At 56.3% G+C, this 19,079-nt stretch overlaps 2 protein-coding genes across 11 annotated transcripts in view; one reads left to right on the top strand and one right to left on the bottom strand.

Moving 5' to 3' along the window:
* Positions 1-8,762, top strand: part of NAA60 (N(alpha)-acetyltransferase 60, NatF catalytic subunit) — a 28,903-nt gene extending 20,141 nt beyond the window's left edge. For 2 of the 5 annotated variants that reach the window (XM_025371549.1, XM_025371550.1), the window contains 3 exons: positions 1,273-1,402; positions 4,307-4,403; positions 6,570-8,762. In XM_025371549.1, the coding sequence (XP_025227334.1) occupies positions 1,273-1,402; positions 4,307-4,403; positions 6,570-7,549 (1,207 nt within the window). In that variant the 3' untranslated portion in view covers positions 7,550-8,762. Of the gene's footprint in view, positions 1-1,272; positions 1,403-4,306; positions 4,404-5,159; positions 5,395-6,498 lie in introns of all 5 variants that reach the window. The other 3 variants (XR_003117152.1, XM_025371551.1, XM_025371552.1) reach the window with 3 other exon arrangements.
* Positions 8,763-14,831: 6,069 nt separating this feature from the next.
* Positions 14,832-18,908, bottom strand: C20H16orf90 (chromosome 20 C16orf90 homolog). 6 transcript variants are annotated; one of them, XM_025371558.1, is made up of 3 exons: positions 18,408-18,908; positions 15,877-16,230; positions 14,832-15,341 (listed from the first exon to the last, which is right to left on the bottom strand). In XM_025371558.1, the coding sequence occupies exons 1-3, from the start codon at positions 18,442-18,444 to the stop codon at positions 15,184-15,186; spliced, it is 549 nt and encodes a 182-aa protein (XP_025227343.1). In that variant the 5' UTR covers positions 18,445-18,908; the 3' UTR covers positions 14,832-15,183. The 6 variants fall into 6 exon arrangements, with proteins under 6 accessions (XP_025227343.1, XP_025227346.1, XP_025227341.1 ...); XM_025371561.1 differs by having other exon boundaries at positions 18,609-18,882; XM_025371556.1 differs by having other exon boundaries at positions 18,541-18,876.
* Positions 18,909-19,079: the final 171 nt, after the last annotated feature.

The following is a 19,079-nucleotide window of genomic DNA, read 5'->3' as shown; positions in this document are numbered from 1 at the left end:
AACACTGAACTCCAGCCTGGGTGACAGTGAGACTCCATCTGAAAAAAAACCAAAATTAAAAAAGTGTTCTTCAGCCTAGCAGTTTCACTGCTGGAAACTAATCTAGAGAAATAAAAGCTGTGGTGAGTGCATAGATCAGACTCTGCCTAGGGCTGCCTGAGAGCCAGTGGAGCCATGCTGGACTGTGGACTTCAGCCATGTGAGCCGCTCAGCCTGCCTGTCTCTCCTGCAGTCCTCGTGAGCCTAAGGCCTCAGGTTCCCAAGACTGTGACATGAACCGGGCCGTGAGGCGGGAAAACTAAACCTACACACCCGTGAAACTCCACATGCCTCTGCCCTCCTGACCTTGTCTCTCTGAGGCTGGATTCGCCTGTTAATGACTATGTCCTGGGCCTTTATGCCCACTGTTCTTTTTCCCCTGCTCCTCTCGGTGGGGTCTTGGCCTCATTCTTGGTGAGCAGTCGTTAGCAGCCTCAGCCTCACATTCCCCTTAAGGGCAGGTTCCTCCCTGTCCGGGGAGGCATTGTAAACTCAGACGCCTGTCAGCTGTGAACCCGGCTCTTCCTCAAATCACTCACTCCCCTAGTCTTCAGTGTCCAGAAGTCTCAGAAATTCTCATAGGCACTCATCCAGTGTCCCAGGGTGACAAAGGCCCTAAAATCTTCACTCACCTGGTGGAAGAACAGGGCCCTGCTGGTCACACTCCATGAGTTGCTTACATGGAGACAATTTCATGTCAGATAAAACTATTTTTCCTGGGCCGGGCGCGATGGCTCACACCTGTAATCCCAGTACTTTGGGAGGCCAAGACGGGCAGATCACATGAGGTCAGGAGTTTGAGACCAGCCTGACCAACGTGGAAAAAACCCGTCTCTACTAAAAAAAATACAAAATTAGCCAGGCGTGGTGGCACATGCCTGTAATCCCAGCTACTCGGGAGGCTGAAGCAGGAGAATCGCCTGAACCCAGGAGGCAGCGGTTGCGGTGGGCTGAGATCACGCCATTGCACTCCAGCCTGGGCAACAAGAGCAAAACTCTGTCTCAAAAAAAAAATAATAATAATAATTTCCCATCAGAGATCCCCAGTCCTGTCTAGACAGATTACTGCTTTAAGAAGGTGGCTGTGACAGTTAGGTAGAGACTAAGTGATGGGTCAGCCTTAGAGCAGCGGGCGGAAGTGGCCCAGAGCTCCCTGTGGTTCTCATGTCTAGAGCACGACCTTAGTTGGACTTGACCTATGGCAGGTTCACCCGAGTATGTTCTCTTTGTCAGGTACCCAGACTCATGGTATCGTGATATCACATCCAACAAGAAGTTCTTTTCCCTTGCTGCGACCTACAGAGGTGCCATTGTGGGAATGATAGTAGCTGAAATTAAAAACAGGACCAAAATACATAAAGAGGTACGTACGTGTATGCGGGGATGACTTGGCAATCATTGTCACTGGACAGCCCCAGGGGGCTTGCGATGGAATCATGCCGCCTGCTCCACAGCTGTTGTCCAAGGAGCCTTTGGCCTGAGGAATCCAAGTGTCCAATGGCACTCGTCCCCGGCTGGCGCTTTTCTGTGTGTGTGTGTGATTTCGTGGCACATGGGCCTCCAGTCATGCCCAGCAGCAGGCTTCATAACCACTGTCGTTCTGAAGCAGGAATGAGCACAGATGATGCATTGAGAATCTGCAGTTATAATGTGATATGAAAATATCCCTGATTTGTGTTGGCGGCGGTGTCATAGAAACCGCTAAGACTGCTTCAGCTTGTTGAAGGAAATGCTAGTTACAGTTAGAGGTCAGGGAAAGTACAGAGATAATTTTGTTTCCTCTGACTTCACAGAGCCCTTTAAGATCTAAGAACCCTTTGGGCATCCGTGGACCCACCTCAGTCCCGCTCCAGGCTAGCACACCCCACTCTGAATGTAAACAGTAAGGCCATGGCCGCGTTGTTCCAAATGGTTGACTTTGGTCAAGATTCTGCATGATAATGTTGGTCATCCCAGCATCTGAGATAATGTTTACCACCCAAGGATTTAGCCAAGGAGGGAAAAACCCACCAACAACTGGCAGATGCTTCAATTTGTTTGGCTTGAGGTTATTTCTTTAAAAGTTAGAAAAAGGGCCAGGCGCGGTGGCTCACATCTGTAATCCTAGCACTTTGGGAGACCAAGGCAGGTGGATCACCTGAGGTCAGGAGTTCGAGACCAGCCTGGCCAACCTGGTGAAACCCCGTCTCTACTAAAAATACAAAAATTAGCTGGGTGTGGTGGCAGGCACCTGTAATCCCAGCTACTGGGGAGGCTGAGGCAGGGGAATCGCTTGAACCCAGGAGGCAGAGGTCGCAGTGAGCCGGGATCGCACCTTTGCACTCCAGCCTGAGGGACAAGAGCAAGACTTCGTCTCAAAAAAAAAGAAAGATAGGGGCTGTGCACGGTGGCTCACACCTGTAATCCCCAGCACTTTGGGAGGCCCAGGTGGGCAGATCACTTGAGGTCAGGAGTTCGAGACCAGCCTGGCCAACATGGTGAAATCTTGTCTCTACTAAAAGTAAAAATACAAATAAACCAGGCATGATGGTGCACACCTTTAATCCCACCTACTCAGGAGGCCGAGGCACAAGCATCACTTGAACCCGGAGGTTGCAGTGAGCTGAGATTGCACCATTGCACTCTAGCCTGGGTGACAGAGTGAGACTCTGTCTCTAAATAAGTAAATAGAAGTGCAAGAAGGTATGTCTCTCCCTTTAAGGACCCGAATCCACTGGCATCTACCCTGTTTTGCCTATGGTCATGCTCTGTCTGGCATAGCTTTTTTCTCCTGCGTCACTTTTTCTGTCCTAGCTTCCTCCTGAGCTTTTTTCTTTGATTTTTAAGAGCTAAGATGTAGCAGAATGCAAATGTCAACATTCTTTTCTCTCCCCCCGGCTTTTTTTTTTTTTTTTTTTACTGAAACGGAGTCTCACTGTCACCCAGGATGGAGTGCAGTGGTGCGATCCTGATTGCGGCTCACTGCAACCTCCACCTCTCAAGTAGCTAGGATTTAGACGTGCGCCACCACACCCAGCTAATTTTTGTATTTTTAGTGGAGATGCGGTTTCACCGTGTTGGCCATGCTGGTCTGGAACCCCTGGCCTCAAGTGGTCTGCCTGCCTCGGCCTCCCATAGTGCTAGGATTACAGGTGGGAGCCACTGTGCCCAGCCTGATCTCTCTTCTTGATGGGACACATGGTCCCCACCTTCCCTCCATGACTCATTCCCCTGAACCCCCTCCACCTCCGGGTGGCTTTCCTGAGTGCCCCCTGGTGACTGTGCGCCTGCCCTCAGGTGGCGGCTGGGTCTCTTGCTCCCCTTCAATGTGTTTGTGTTACCTCAGGACTGACATGGGGACCCTTTGGCTCGTGTTCCTGGCTCTCAGTAGAGAGCCCTCTGGCCTGCACGCTGGCACTCATTCGGCTCCCCCCTTCCTCTCAGACTTAGTGAGTTCAAGGTCAGGGCAAAGTAGACCCTGTTAGGAGATGTCAGCTGGGGAACAGACACCCTTCCTGCAGGCCTGGAGTAATGAGTGATAAGGACGCCTTCCTCCCTGGACTGATATGTCCGGGTGAACTGTGGCTTGAAGAGGGCTGGGAGAACAGGGAGCCCGGACAGGATGACCCCAGCCCAGCACGTGGGAGCAGAAAGGCCTTCTTGTTCTTTACGAGTTGGAAGATGTTAAGAGCCTCATGCTGATCGGATTCATGACTCCCACCCGGAAATCCATCTCTAGAACCAAGAGATGGTGGGTGGCTTTACGTAGGTGTGGCGGCGTCCTCTCCCTGTAGGGGCAGCAGAGGGGGTTGGACGGCCGCCGGAGTTTCCCTCCTCCAAGACCACCTGGGGCAACGTGCGATTCTCTAACGGAACCTCTAAAACTGCATTTGTCCGCTGTCCTGCATCCAGGCGTACCAGGTGACACGCGTGCATTCCCATGAGGCCGGTGCGGTGCTGTGTAGTTGCTCCCTTCGTGCCATAACTTTACCTCGTGCTGGCATCAGAGCCTCATTCCCGTCCTTGGCTAGGCCTCCCACACACCTCCAAGAGAAGCTTCTTTTCTGTGTGTTCTTACTTCAGCCATTTTTCACCAGAAGGGCATAAACGCTCTCATTTCCGTGGGGAATGGGGGCCCCTCTCCACTGCCTCTTGATTCTGCCCCTCCAGTCGGTGTCCCTCTGGCTGTCGTGGTGGGGAGTCGGTGCAGAGCCCGCCAGGGCCGGACTGTGCAGTGAGCTGTGTGCCAGGAGCGTGAGCCTGACTTTCTGTCTGACTCTTCCTCTAGGATGGAGATATTCTAGCGTCCAGCTTCTCTGTTGACACACAAGTCGCGTACATCCTCAGTCTGGGCGTCGTAAAAGAGTTCAGGAAGCACGGCATAGGTAAGGGCAGCCGGGCCTGTGGCTTGGCGCCCATCCCACCCCCTTGTCCCACCCCACCCCCATCCCATCTGCACCCAGTCTCTTCCCTGACCCCAACAACTCTGGCTCGTGAACATCCCTCAGTCTCATCTTCCATCCCCATCCCCATGTGGCCAGACTTTCATCATCCCTCCCCTGCCAGCACAGCCACCACCTTCAGCCATCCTCTTTCCACATGCCCCCAGGCCTTTCTGCCACAGCCTTGCTCAGCCCCTAGGATGGAGCTGAGGAAACGGGCACCTCTCACTCCTGCTGCCGCCACACGTACAACTCATGTGTATTCACTGCTCATGATTCAGAGTAGAAAGTGTGAACACGCACAAGGAAGCACCACTCACCGTTTCTCTGATGTCCCATCCCACTCAGCCACACGGCCAGTGAGCGGCAGAGTCTTAATTAATTTTAAACCCAGGCCCATCTAGTCCATGTTTTCCTGGGCTCACATTTACCCTGTTTGTTGTCTGAAAGGGAGTCTCCTTGCGGGCCCAGCCCCTGGGAGGGCGCTACCAGACCACCTCTGCAGTCCCTCCCAGCAGTCTGTAGCTACCTCTGGCCATGAGATTTTAGGGACTTTGACAATGGTGGTGAAGGAAGGCTGGTCTCTGATACGGTGGACCGAGACATCTCTGAGAGACTCGTGCAAAGCCCCCTTCCTAGTCCAGTCATCCTTCCTTCCTAACTGCTCTGCCTGGATAACCTTTACCCCTTCTCCCCAAGGTTCCCTCTTACTTGAAAGTTTAAAGGATCATATATCAACCACCGCCCAGGACCACTGCAAAGCCATTTACCTTCATGTCCTCACCACCAACAACACAGCAATAAGCTTCTACGAAAACAGAGACTTCAAGCAGCACCACTATCTCCCCTATTACTACTCCATCCGAGGGGTCCTCAAAGATGGCTTCACCTATGTCCTCTACATCAATGGCGGCCACCCTCCCTGGACGATTTTATATCCTTAACTTCTGGGGGAGAGGGACTGTGGCTTCCTGTCCGTAAGGTGGCAGAGCCAGTGAGGAAGTTGGAAGGGTGGTCCCCCTCAGATGATGTTCAGGTGGCCAGGCTTATGGACGCTTCTCTCCCTGACCTGATCGTGTTGTGGGTAAATCTGACGCACATTTGGGTAAATCCAGCTGTACGTATTACCATGTTGCCCAGGCTGGTCTCGAACTCCTGAGCTCAAATGATCCGCCTGCCTCAGCCTCCCAGAGTGCTGGGATTATAGGCATGAGCCCCCACACCCAGCTGGAGAGCCTCCTGCTCCATTTGCACTGGGGATCAGCAGTGCGCAAAACAGACAGGATCTCCTGCCCTCTCAGAGCCCGTGCTAGCAGAGGGGAAACAAGTGCGGTGAGAAGAGATTTTTACTTTTTTTGAACACCTGGGTTCAAACCTTCCTTATGGGATGCATGACCCAAAGGTGTGCCCTTCCCCGCTTCCTTCTCCTTAACTCTCACTGGCCCCTGACAGGTCGGAAGGAAGCCAGGAAACTTTAATAGTCACAGAATGTGGCCCAAAACATGCTGTGCGTGTGTGTGTGCTTTCAAATTCAGGAGTCTAGCATTTATTCATTACATAGAATAATAAGCAGGAAAGAGAGGGGTGACCTCACACTCCACAGGCCTTCTAGCTTATGTGAAGACGGGCCCCTGCAGACATCTAGGGGTCAGCACTGTTGACCCCCTCCTTGTCGTAAGGACAGGGCTCTGTCCCTCTTGCTGCCCCAAGGGTTGAGGATCTAGGGAGAACCAGAAGCACCTGCTCTTCTGCCAGGTCCCTTCCCCACCCACTGTACATCCCTGATTGTAGGGGTGTCCACATGCCCGTGGCCTCACTCAGAAGGCCCCCTCTGTCCCCAGACGCCACCCTTTGTTGTTTTGCACAGCAGAGGGCACTTCGTCTCATGAGCCTTTCCAGCTTTGCAGAGGCTTAGCGGGCTCTCTGCCTCCCGAGCGTGGCTTGCCGTCTGCACACAGTCCCGCAGCCCACTGTGTGGGCCCCTGATGACTGTGCCCTGGTGAGCATGGTCAGGGCAAGTCGCAATCTTCCTTAACAGAGCCCCACGGACTACATCCAGCACCTGGGCTCTGCACTAGCCAGCCTGAGCCCCTGCTCCATCCCGCACAGAGTCTACCGCCAGGCCCATAGCCTGCTCTGCAGCTTCCTGCCATGGTCGGGCATCTCTTCCAAGAGTGGCATCGAGTACAGCCGGACCATGTGATGTCGGCTGGGCAGCCGCTGCCAGGCCCCACCCTTTGGCCCCCTGCAGAGCCCGCCTTTCTGTCCATCTGACCCCTGCTATCTTCTGCAAGGAGCTGCCAGCCATCTACTGGGCTCGTCGGCCTGCCCCAGCTGCAGGCCCGGTGCTACACGGGCTCGGGAACAGAACATCGTGGGCACGCACAGAGCGTGCCCATCTGTGGCAGGTATGCCACAGCAGACAGGAGGGTATGGGAGCTTGGTGCCTCCAGCCACAAAAGCAGAAGGCCCTGGATGGGCACAGAGAACGGCAGAGCTGGAAGGAGCCGTGGGGACTGCAGAGTCCACCACCTTGTGCACCAGCACAGCCCAGAGGTTTGGTGACTTGTCCCAGCTCACACAGCAGGCTCCACGGCCACTGGGCTGTGCAACCAACTTTGGATCCATCAGTGCCTTTATTTGTGTGGGGACTGAGAGGTGCCTGGTGGCTGCAGGGAGACACCATGGCCTGGAGAAGGGCTCATGCTCGTGGAGCACCCAGGCCCAGCTGTGTGGCCCATAGGCAGGGTGTGGGGTGGGCAGAGTGTCTCCGCCGGGCCTTCACCCTGCCGTGCTCTTCTCTTCCCCACAGGCTCTTCAGCTCCCCTTCCTGCTTCTGGAAACCTCTGCCTCTGCTGCCGCCCTGGCCCTGCCTACCTGCGCATGCACCGTCCCCAGGGCTGACCCAGTGTGGCTGCATTCACTGGGCGGGGGCTGCCCTCACCGGGCCTCTCCCACCCTGCTGCCTGTTCCTGCAGCTCCTTCCTGCAAAGCCGGAGGGGACTTTCTGCTGCAAGGGAGGAACACAAGTATTATGGACACACTTGACCGTAAAGGCACAGGAGCCTCGGAACAAGGGGGCGCAATAAAGGGAATGCCCCATCCCCCTCCAAAACCAGCCCAAAGAAGCCTGGGGGGTGGGGAGTGGCTCCCAGTCCTCCATGAGGGGCTGATGAGGGGTGGGCAGCCTGGGGGAGGCTTTCCTCGCAAGCACAGAGCTCTGAGGCTCAGCCCCCCGGCACAGGCGGTCACACGCCTAGACGGTTCCTGCTCCTTGGCACCTTCCGTGCAGTTCCCAGTGCCCTGGGGTCACACTGCCCATTGGACCATGGCATGCTCCGTTCAGCTGACCTGCTGAGGACAGGCACCGCCGAGCTTCCTTGGGTCCTCCCCGCCCTCCCTCATGCTGCCACGAGCTGCTGCTCCGAGGCCTGGCCACGTGCAGACAGGAGGAAGCTGAGCTCGTCATTGGGCCTCAAGGCTGCCATGTGTCTCGTAGGGCCTGGTGGGCAGGGGGCAGTCCTGTGCCTTGTGGGCCCTCAGCCTCTGAGGGTGGAGAGGCTGTCAGTGCCATGGGTGCATCACACACTTCTAGCATCCTCTCCACCCTGCATCCCCCAAATGCTGCTTGCTGCCTGCCCTACACTCCGATGCAGGGGTGGGGTGGGGGACAGGGGGAGGGTCCCGCCCAGCATAGCTGCAATGTCACAAAGCCATGGCAAAGGGTCCTAGCAGTGCCACCCTGCCCCAGCCTGAGGAGGAGGGAGGAGGAGGAACAACCCTGGGCAGACGGGGCCTCAGGGACCTGTGTCCTTTCTCCTCCAGAGCTGCCCAGCCGGGGCTTTCAGGGTGCTGGGGCAGCCCCAGGTCCCCTCGACCTCAGCTGGGGCCAGGGGCCCTCATAATGAAGGCAGGCCCCAGGCAGGAGCAGCATCCCCCTCCCTGACAGTGCTGGCCGGAGGGCCGCGCCATGCTGACTGCCTGAATCTCTGCTGACCTGACGGTGCTGGTGGGAGAGCCGCGCCATGCTGACTGCCTGAACCTCTGCTGAGGCTGCCTGCCTGCCGGGCCCAGCTCAGCGCCCTCTCCACTGCAAATCAGCGGTGATCATGTGATTTCTATTTCTGCCCCGCAGGGTAAGGGACGAGTCTTCTGGAAGCCTCTGCCATGGACATTTGTCCTCGGGCTCAGAGGCCTTACCCTGCCTCACGCCTGCCCCTAATCACTGCAGTGTCCAGCCCAGTGTTGAACAGATTGTAGCGTTCTGTCTCATGATGAGCAAATAAATAGACTTTCACTGGAGTTGGTCACAGCCTGTTTCCCGTACCCACCTGGCTGCACCTCGGGCCTCGCCCTGTAGCTGAAGTTGGCCTGGAGCTGCTTGTCACTGGCAGGGCCCCAGGATAGCTTGCAGATAAACAGGCCGATGGTTTTGTGTGATTAACCAGGCCAAAGAATGAGAACCTTTGGCTGGGCACAGTGGCTCTCACCTGTAATTCCAGTACTTTGAGAGGCCGAAGCGAGTGGATCATGACGTCAGGAGATCGAGACCAGCCTGACCAACACGGTGAAACCTTGTCTCTGCTAAAATAACAAAAATTAGCCGGACGTGGTGGTGTGCACCTGTAGCCCCAGCTACTTGGGAACCTGAGGCAGGAGAATCGCTTGAACCCAGGAGGCGGAGGCTGCATTGAGCCGAGATGATGGCACTGCACTCCAGCCTGGTGGCAGGGCAAGACTCCTGAAAAAGAAAGAATTCGAACCTGGGGAAGAGGTTCTAAAGCGCGGTGGCTCATGCCTGTAATCCCAGGACTTTAGGAGGCCGAGGCAGGCGGATCATGAGGTCAGGAGATCGAGACCATCCTGGCTAACATGGTGAAACCCCATCTCTACTAAAATTACAAAAGATTAGCCAGGCGTGGCAGTGGGTGCCTGTAGTCCCAGCTACTTGGGAGGCTGAGGCAGGAGGATGGCGTGAACCTGGGAGGTGGAGCTTATGGTGAGCTGAGATTGTGCCACTGCACTCCAGCCTGGGCGACAGTGAGACTGTCTCAAAAAAAAGTTGAGAAGCATACTGGGTCATTTTTTCACTGGAAGGTCCCCAGCAGCTGCCCTGTCTGGGCATCTCCCTGGCTGTAGGCCTTGAGCTGGGGCCCAGTCCAGACAGGCGGCTCCAAGGGTGATTGGGTGCACCCCACTGTGGAGCCTGAGGTGGGTGCCTGCCCAGCACAGACCTGATGCTTCCATCAGCCTCTCATGGCAACTCCTGGCCACCCTCAGGGGATGTTGCTATTCCTGTTAGAGATGAGGAGAGCTGGCTTGGGGTCTGGGAGTTGCCCAGGGGCCATGCAGTTTGTGAGTGTTGGGCCCAGGCCTGGACCACTCTGAAGCCTGCGTGGCTACTCTGTTATACACCATTCCTGTGCTGTTGACCTCAGCCAGTGGCCGGGAGACATGCAACTTGCTGAGGGTCCTCTCAGGAGAGGGTCTGAGGCAGCTACTGAGGAGTAGCTGGTGCCCTGGGAGGCCAGGTAGCTGGGCATGGGGGACACATGTCCAAAGCCATGGGGTGAGTGAAACCAGATTAACCCGCTGAGCTTGCCCACAGGAGCGTCTGCTGGGGAAGCACAGTCTCGGTTACTCCAGCAAGGACAGTTTCACCTTTGCTGATGAGTCACCTTGAGGTTTAAGAGGGTACCTCTTGGGGGCCTTTGGTCAATCGTGTGACCAATTAGTAACTTGCCTAGGTGGGGGGCTGCGGCTCCTCAGGCCCTGCTTCAGTGAGGCCAGGCAGGACTGTCGCTGTTCCAGGCCTCTCACCATAGCCCCACCAGACCGCAGAGCTGGGACACAAATGCTCCTGCTCCACTGGGGGGCAGAAAGGGAGTGTGGGACGCAGGGAGAGATGGGACACTCACACGGGATGCACCCAGACATAGCACGGAGGCCAGCCCTGAACGGAGCCGGCTCTGCCCCAGGCCTGCTCGGGGGTGGAGCCTGAGGCAGCCCTGGGTCTCCCCGGTCCCTGCACGCACCACCCAAGGATCTCCTACAGGGTAGGGGTCCTTCATACTTCCAGGACAGAGACAGACTCCTGGTCCTTCATTCCCAGCGCACCGGTGTTCAGGGACTCACAGGGTGAGGGGCGTGCCCAGGGATGGTCAATGTGTGTTTTCCTGAGCGTCCGCTTGCTCAGGCCAGGTGCTGCTTTCTCCACATGGACTCCCGCCCCAGCACACCATGACTGTGGGTTTTTTGCCTCTCAGCCTGTTGGAGTGCTTCTCCAAAAGGCTTTGGGAGGTTTTGCGGGAGGAACTGTCTAGAGGCCAATTTAGAGCCAGTTTTCTTTGGGGCCAGCATGTGGCTGCAGCAGATATCTTTCTCAGGGGTAAAATCCTGGCTACTGCTGTCTGTGGCTAACAGACTGTCTTTTTTTTTTTTTTTTTTAGACGGAGTCTTGCTCTGTCGCCCAGGCTGGAGTGCAGTGGTGCAATCTCAACTCACTGCAAGCTCTGCCTCCCGGGTTCACGCCATTCTGCTGCCTCAGCTTCCCGAATAGCTGGGACTACAGGTGCCCGCCACCATGCCCAGCTAATTTTTTTTTTTGTATTTTTAGTAGAGACGGGGTTTCACCGTGTTAGCCAGGATGGTCTCGATCTCCTGACCTCATGATCCAACCACCTCGGCCTCCCAAAGTGCTGGGATTACAGGCGTGAGCCACCACACCCACCCGAGTAACAGACTATATTAAAGTTTCACAGCCTAAGCAGGGGCCATTCTGTTTGCTTCCAATTCTAGCTGGGACAGGAGTCAGCAGGGACTCCATGTGGCATTAGCTAGGCAGGCTGGCGGGGCTGGAGGACCTGCGTGAAAGATGGCGCTACCCACAGGGCTGCCCTCAGTGAGCTCAGCAGTGGCCATGGGCTTGGCTCCCTCCTTCCATGGTTTCCTCAGGCTAGGCTGGTTTTGCACCATACCACAGTCCCAGGGTAGACTCTTTATGGGGCCACTGACCTCCTGGGAAGCTGCCAGGCTTCCTTACTGCCCAGAAGTGCCACCCTGCCACTTTTGCCACATTCTACTGGTAAAGCAAGATCTGGAGCCTGTCCCAATTCAGGGGGAGGGGGCTACACAGGGGCCAGAACACCAAGACACGGCTCATCGGGGTAGCAGAGGGGCCACTGGCCACAGCCTGGGACCCTCCCACACACACACAATCTGGAGCCTGGGGAAAACGGTGCTTCTCTCTGAGCCTCCACTCTGTTCAGAAGTGAGTGGAGTCCAGGTATGGTGGCTGAGGCCTGTAATCCCAGTACTTTGGGAGGCCAAGACAGGAGGGTCTCTTAAGCTCAGGAGTTCAATACCAGCCTGGGCAACACAGTGAGACCCTCATCTCTTTAAAAAAATAGAAAATTTGCTGGGCATGGTGTCCCACACCTGTGCTCCCAGCTACTCAGGAGGCTGAGATGGGAGGGTGACTTGGTGCAGGAGCTCAAGGCTGCAGTGAGCTCTGATTGTTAAACATAGAACCCAGTGTGGAGCCTCACCTGTAATCCCAGCACTTTAGGAGGTGGAGGCGGGAGCATCACTTGAGGCTGGGAGTTGAAGACCAGCCTGGGCAATATAGTGAGACCCTTTCTCTACCAAAAAAAAGTTTTTAATTAGCTGGACATGGTGGCAAGTGCCTTTGGTTCCCGCTACTCAGGAGGCTGAGGCAGGAAGATCACGTGAGCCCCGGAGTTCAAGGGTGCAGTGAGCTAAGATCATGCTACTGCACTCCAGCCTGGGAGACAGTGAGACCCTGTCTCAAAAAAAAAAAAAAAAAAAAGGAAAAAAAGAGTGGATTAGGCCCCTAATGGTCTCCAGACTCCAAAGACTTTGTATTGCTGGCCTCTGGACGGCCTCAGTTCTGCCCGGCATCCACAGCTGGTCGCTGGGGTAGGTGTCACTTGGTGTTCCCTCAGCAGCCTCCCTAATGTCCGTCTTTACGTGGTCTCTTGGGTCCACCTGGCCTCTGCGTCTCTGGGTAGTGGGTGTTGTGGGAGAGAGAGAAGGCAGCTGCCCTTCCACCACCCCATGTGACTCATCAGTGGACCTCAGGCCAGCTGCATCCCACCCACAGCTGCCCCATCACAGCTGCTCTTGGGTGCAGCATCTAAACACCTGCTGTCTCAGAGCTCCCCTCCTGGGGACCGCTACAGCCCTGGGTATCCACCACCCCAGGCCATGCTTGCATACTTAGAACAACCCAAAAAGCACCCAAGGACTGAAGTCTCCAGGATCTGCTTTCCCAGGGACACAAGAACTGTCCAGGGTGGGCCCAGGGTACAGGGGAAGGGAAGGAGCCTGGCAGGCCTGGGCACGTCACATGTGACCTGGCAGGAGCCCAGAGCATGCGACCTGGCAGGAGCCCAGTGGCGCTCAGCCCTAGCCTGACCCAGGCTGTAGTCGCCAGACGGGAAGGTCACTGAGGCAAGCCCGGGTGCTCCCATCTTCTCCCCATAGGATGGAGGCCTGGTGGAACAGAGCAAGTGTATTAGTCCGTTTTGACACTGCTACCTGAGACAGGGTAATTTATAAACAAAAGAGGTTTAATTGACTCAGTGTTCCACGTGGCTGGGAGGCCTCAGGAAATTTACAGTCACAGCGGAAGGTAAAGGGGAAGCAGGTACCTTCTTCACAAGGTGGCAGGACAGAGAGGCAGTGGTGGGCAGGAAGGGTGGAATTGTCAAACACATTTTATTGTTTGCTTATTTTTTATTTGAGATAGAGTCTCTCTCTGTCACCCAGGCTGGAGTGCAGTTGCACGATCTTGGCTGACTGCAAGCTCCACCTTCCAGGTTCACGCCATTCTCCTGCCTCAGCCTCCTGAGTAGCTGGGACTACAGGCGCCCACCACCACGCCCGGCTAATTTTTTATATTTTTAGTAGAGATAGGGTTTCACCGTGTTAGCCAGGATGGTCTTAATCTCCTGACCCCGTGATCCGCCAGCCTCGGCCTCCCAAAGTGCTGGGATTACAGGCGTGAGCCACTGCGCCTGGCCCACTGCCAAACACTTTTAAAGCATCAGATCTTGTGATAACTCACTATCATGAGAGCAGCATGGCAGAACCCCCCACCCCACCCCATGATCCAGTCACCTCCCATGAGGTCCCTCCCTTAACACGTGGGGATTATAATTTGAGATGAAATTTGGGTGGGGACACAGCCTAACCTAAGCCTAAGACACAGCAGGCTTCTCACTCACAGTAACAGTGCTCCCCAGGGACACCGGACAGTGTCTGGAGACACTTGCTGTCACAGCTTAGAGGAGAGTGCTACAGGTACCAAGTGGGTGGTGGCCAGAGATGCTGCTTAACATCCTACATGCACAGGACAGCCTCCATTCCAAAGAATGATCCAATCCCAAACATCAACAGAGTCGAGTGGAGACACCCCAGCACAGAGGAAGCCCACGCCTGGGTGTCCAGAGTCTGGTCCAGCTGGGAGGAGAAGGGCTGTGCTCATCCTGCCCAGAGAGACCTGGTAGCTGAGGTCCCGCAGAGCAGTGACCTCACCTGGTAGGGGGCAGGTAGGGCCTAGGTCCACATCCCTGCCTCGGCTGCTCTCCTCCCTGGTGCCCTCCGTGACCCGGCCCTGCCTTCCTTCATCCACTGTGCCCTCCACCCACAATGCCATGGCCTGCATTTAGGATCCTCCCGAGGTGGGAGGATCACTTGAGCTCAGGAGTTCGAGACTAGCGTGGGCAACATAGCAGGACCCCCCCAACTCTTAAAACAATAGAAAATTAGACCGGGCACGGTGGCTCACGCCTGTAATCCCAGCACTTTGCGAGGCCGAGGTGGGTGGATCACGAGGTCAGGAAATCGAGACCATCCTGGCTAACATGGTGAAACCCCATCTCTACTAAAAAAATACAAAAAGATTAGCCGGGCATGGTGGCGGGCGCCTATAGTCCGAGCTACTGGGGAGGCTGAGGCAGGAGAATGGCATGAACCTGGGAGGTGGAGCTTGCAGTGAGCCGAGATTGCACCACTGCACTCCAGCCTGGGCGACAGAGCGAGACTCCGTCTCAAAAAATAAAAATAAAAACAAAACAAAAAAACCCTGAAAATTAGCCGGGCATGGTGGCTCATGAGGTGGGCTGTTGAGCCCCTACCCACCCTGTGGAGTCAAGCTCAGCAGTGTCTCATCCAGGAAGCCCTCCCAGACTACCTCATTGGTGTTCCCATAGGCCCTTGCCCCAGCTCACGCTTCTCATGCCCTGGCAACTAAGGGCAGGGGGCACAGCAGACCCATCCCTGGAGAGACACAGGACTGTTTTTCTCACCAAACTGGCCTGATGACAGACAGGCAGATGGACAAGAACGTGCAGGCCTTGGCATTTATTGAGATCAGACCTGTGGGCTCCCCGGCCTCTCAGGTAGGAGGCAGGGGGGCCTGATTCTCCACTCAGCCCAGCCTCCCAGGTACAAGTGGCTGACTGGAGTCTGAGCGGGCTGCAAGGGCATGGCCATGCTTCTATTGCTTCTGCCCCTCCCTCGGGACCTCCTCCTCCTCCCACTCCCCATCACATTCTCCCGAGGCCCAGGCCTGGGCACTGGGCCGCTGCCTGGGCCACCCCATGTGGCAGGGCCACTGCCGGGAGCTGAGCCCCTCCTGCTCGGGCTGCCTCCTCGGCCATCCGTCCCCTCCTGTCCCCAATCCTGGCACTTGGGATCCCTATAGCCTCTCCAGGGCCCCAGAGCGGGTTCTCTTGCACAAGGGACACATGGCCTCTTCCCAGGCCCCCCAGGACCTCTTGGGCCTGAGTCCGAAGCCCTCAGAAGGACCAGGCTGGGGGAGGGCACCCTTGTCTGGGTCCATGCTGGAACTGGAAGCTGAGGAAAGAGGAGAGAGGAGTCACTCGAGGAACCCAAGGGGAGGCTGGCGGGGAGGCTGGCAGCCCACCCTGGGGTTCCCAGTGTCCGATATCCTTGAAAACAGAAGGGAAGGGGGCAATGCTTCTTCCCTGACAGAATCCCCAGGGAAGGGAGAAGGTTGAGGGAAAAGAATGGTTCAAGCTGGAAGGACCCTCATCTAACCTGAATCCTCATTTTACAAGTGGGAAAACTGAGGCCCAGCAAAGGAGACAGCTTCCAAGGCCCCTCACCGAGTGTGGAGCTGGGGCAGTCACCCAGACCTCCCTCCCAGAGCCTCCCTTTTTCTCGCACTTCTTTGTCCCTGGTGGATTCTCCAGGCCCCACCCAGCTGTGCGTGACACAGGGATAGGGATAGATTCATCAAGATCTTGGCCTCCTGGGGCATGGCACCACTGTGGAGGCTTGGGAGTGGAGAAGGGCCCGTCTGAGGCCCTAGCCCAACCATCCCCTAGGGTCTTCCCCCCTTGCCCAGTCCTGCCTTGACAGAGCTCACCACTGCTTCCCAAGCTGTCCCTGGGCAATCGGGCTTCCAGAAAGGCTGAGCAGAGGCTGTTACCTGGGCCCAGAGTCCCCTGTGGCAGGTCCAGGGCCCAGGCTGTGCCCTCAGGCTGTGGCAGGCAGCCCCCAGCCATGAGCCGGCTCAGCCAGTGGCTCTCACACTGGCCAGCGGGTGGCGGGTGGCTCTCCAGGTAGAGGCCCAGGCCCCGGAGGTGGCGCAGCCGGAAGTTCTTGGGCTTGCTTCCCTGGGCACTGGGGCACTGCGGCTGCGGGGACCCCAGGCCCCCCTCGTAGATGTTGGGGGGTATGTCGGGGTGGCCGGGACGTCCTTGGGCCTGGCTCACTGCATCTGCAGAGGAGACAGCGGGAGGGTGGTGGCCAGCCCCCCACAGCAGCCATGAGGGGAGGGTACGGTCACATGCCTCTGAGACCAGCTCACATGATGGGCTGCACCCCCAGCCAGCCTGGCCTCAGTTTACCTGTGTGTCAAATAGGCTCAGTCCACTGCCTCCCCCTGCCCATGCCCAAGACATGACTCCTCTTCCCGCTATCAACCAACAGGGAGGCCTGGGAAGCCTAGGGCCTTGGTACTAAGAGTGCTTTCAGAACCTCAAGTCCTTTCTACTACCCTGTTCTGCCCACTACCCTAGAAAGAGTATTCTGTCCCTGCAGAGAAATTGCACAGTGGGTTTGAGAGAAAGTGACCAGCCCAGGGACTCATGGCCTGGCCCAGTGGCCATTCCCCTCTCCCAAGCATACATGTCCCTGAGGCCACCCCACGGCTTTGGGCCCAGGTGGGAACAGGAGTCCATCTCTCTTCCTGCCACTCCTCCCTGCAGCCCGGCACCTTCTCTTATGCGCAGCTCAGAAAATGCACAGACCAAGGCTTCCATGGAGGGCCAGTGTGGTGGGGAGAAGCGACCAGGACTTAGGTGCAGCAGGGCCCTGCTCTCCCCTGCCTAGGGGGTACATTGGCAGGTCTCCCCTGGCAACTGGTTCTTATGACATCACAGGGAAGACTCCCACCTTTCCTGGACCCCTAGTTTGGGAGAGGACAGTGCCCAAGGCAAGGGCAGGGTGAAAAGAAGGCATGGGAAGGGGTCAGAACCCTGGGGGAAGTCCCTGGTCCCTCTGGCTAGGGTCAGGCCACATAAAACAGACTCAGCTCTGGCAAACTGGGAGTCCCTTTCTGAGGTGATCTCTTGGGACCAGCTTCCTCATCTGGGGTGGGAAATGAGGGTTCAGGAGTACAGACCTAGGAAGACCTAGGTCGGTGTTTTGAAAATGCTGAGGCCGGGCGCGGTGGCTCAAGCCTGTAATCCCAGCACTTTGGGAGGCTGAGACGGACGGATCACGAGGTCAGGAGATCGAGACCATCCTGGCTAACACAGTGAAACCCCGTCTCTACTAAAAAATACAAAAAAAACTTAGCCGGGCGAGGTGGCAGGCGCCTGTAGTCCCAGCTACTCGGGAGGCTGAGGCAGGAGAATGGCGTAAACCCGGGAGGCGGAGCTTGCAGTGAGCTGAGATCCGGCCACTGCACTCCAGCCTGGGTGACAGAGCGAGACTCCGAACTGCCCACTTCAACCTCCCAAAGTGCTGGGATTACAGGGGTGAGCCACCACATCCGGCCTCCAGATGTCAGATTTAACAAAGACTTCAAAGCAGGCTGGGAGCGGTGGCTCACGCCTGTGTTCCCAGCACTGTGGGAGGCCGAGGCAGGAGGATCAGTTGAGGTCAGGAGTTCGAGACCAGCCTGGCCAACATGGTGAAACCCCATCTCTACTAAAAATACAAAAATTAGCCATGCGTGGTGGTGTGCACCTGTAATCCCAGCTACTCGGGAGGCGGAAGTGGGACAATCACTTGAACCCGGAAGTTGCAGTGAACCGAGATCGTGCCACTGCACTCCAGCCTGGGCAATAGAGCTAGACTCTGTCAGAAAGAAAGAAAAGAGAGAAATAGAGAAAGGAAAGAGAGAAAGAGGGGAAGGGAGGGAGGGAGGGAGGGAAGGTTGTTCCAGAGGGAAGGTTGTTCTGGGTGACTGAGCAATTAACTTTTCTAACTGTTCATTTTCCAGTTAATCAGTTACATATATTGTGTAGACCACATCAAGTGTAAGGATGTGGAGGAACTGGAACTCCCATATACTGCTGGTGGGAGTGTAAAATGGTGCAACAACTCTGGAAGACAGTTTGGCAGTTTCTTAAAAAGTTAAACATTCAGGCTGGGCGAGGTGGCTCACGCCTGTAATCCCAGCATTTTGGGAGGCCGAGGTGGGCGGCTCACAAGGTCAGGAGATCACAACCATGTTGGCTAACACGGTGAAACCCCATCTCTACTCAAAGTACAAAAAATTAGCCAGGTGTGGCGGCGGGCGGCTGTAGTCCCGGGAGGCTGAGGCAGGAGAATGGCGTGAAGCCGGGAGGTGGAGCTTGCAGTGAGCCGAGATCGTGCCAGTGCACTCCAGCCCACACAGCGAGGCTCCGTCTCAAACAAACAAACAAAACATTCATCTTCCCTGACCTGGCTGAGCAGAAGGCGCCATCATGGGAGTTGACATCCACCGCAACAAGGGCCAAGGACCTAAAGGTTTGGCGCAAGGAGCCCAAGAGCCAGGATATCTACCTGAGGCTGTTGGTCAAGCTGTGCAGGTTACTGGCCAGACGAACTACCTCCACATTCAACCAGGTTGTGCTGAAGAGGTTGTTTATGAGTCGCACCAACCGGCCACGTCTGTCCCTTCCTCGGATGATCCGGAAGATGAAGCTTCCTGGATGGGAAACAAAACGGCGTGGTTGTGGGGACGCTAACGGATGACGCGCGGGTTCAGGAGGTGCCCAAACTGAGGGTGTGTGCGCTGCCCGTGACCAGCCGACCCACAGCGGCATCCTCAGGGTCGGGGGCAAGATCCTGACTTTCGACCAGCTGGGCCTGGACTTCCTCAAGGGCGGCGGCACCGTCCTGCTCTCCGGTCCTCGCAGGGGCCGACAGGTGTACCGGCATTTCGGCAAGGCCTTGGGAACCCCGCACAGCCACACCAAACCCTATTTCTGCTCCAGGGACCAAGAAGTTCGAGCGCCCCAGAGGCCGATGGGCCAGCAAGAGGCTACAAAAACGAACCCTCTTATTAAAAAGATTTTGGATGCTGACCAAAAAAAAAAAAAAAAAAAAAAAAAAGTAAAATTTTAGTTTTCT

This window comes from Theropithecus gelada, chromosome 20, assembly GCF_003255815.1.
Source record: "Theropithecus gelada isolate Dixy chromosome 20, Tgel_1.0, whole genome shotgun sequence".
Lineage (NCBI taxonomy): Eukaryota > Metazoa > Chordata > Mammalia > Primates > Cercopithecidae > Theropithecus > Theropithecus gelada.
Note: the sequence above shows the minus strand (reverse complement) of the source record. Positions and strands in the feature narration are given on the sequence as shown.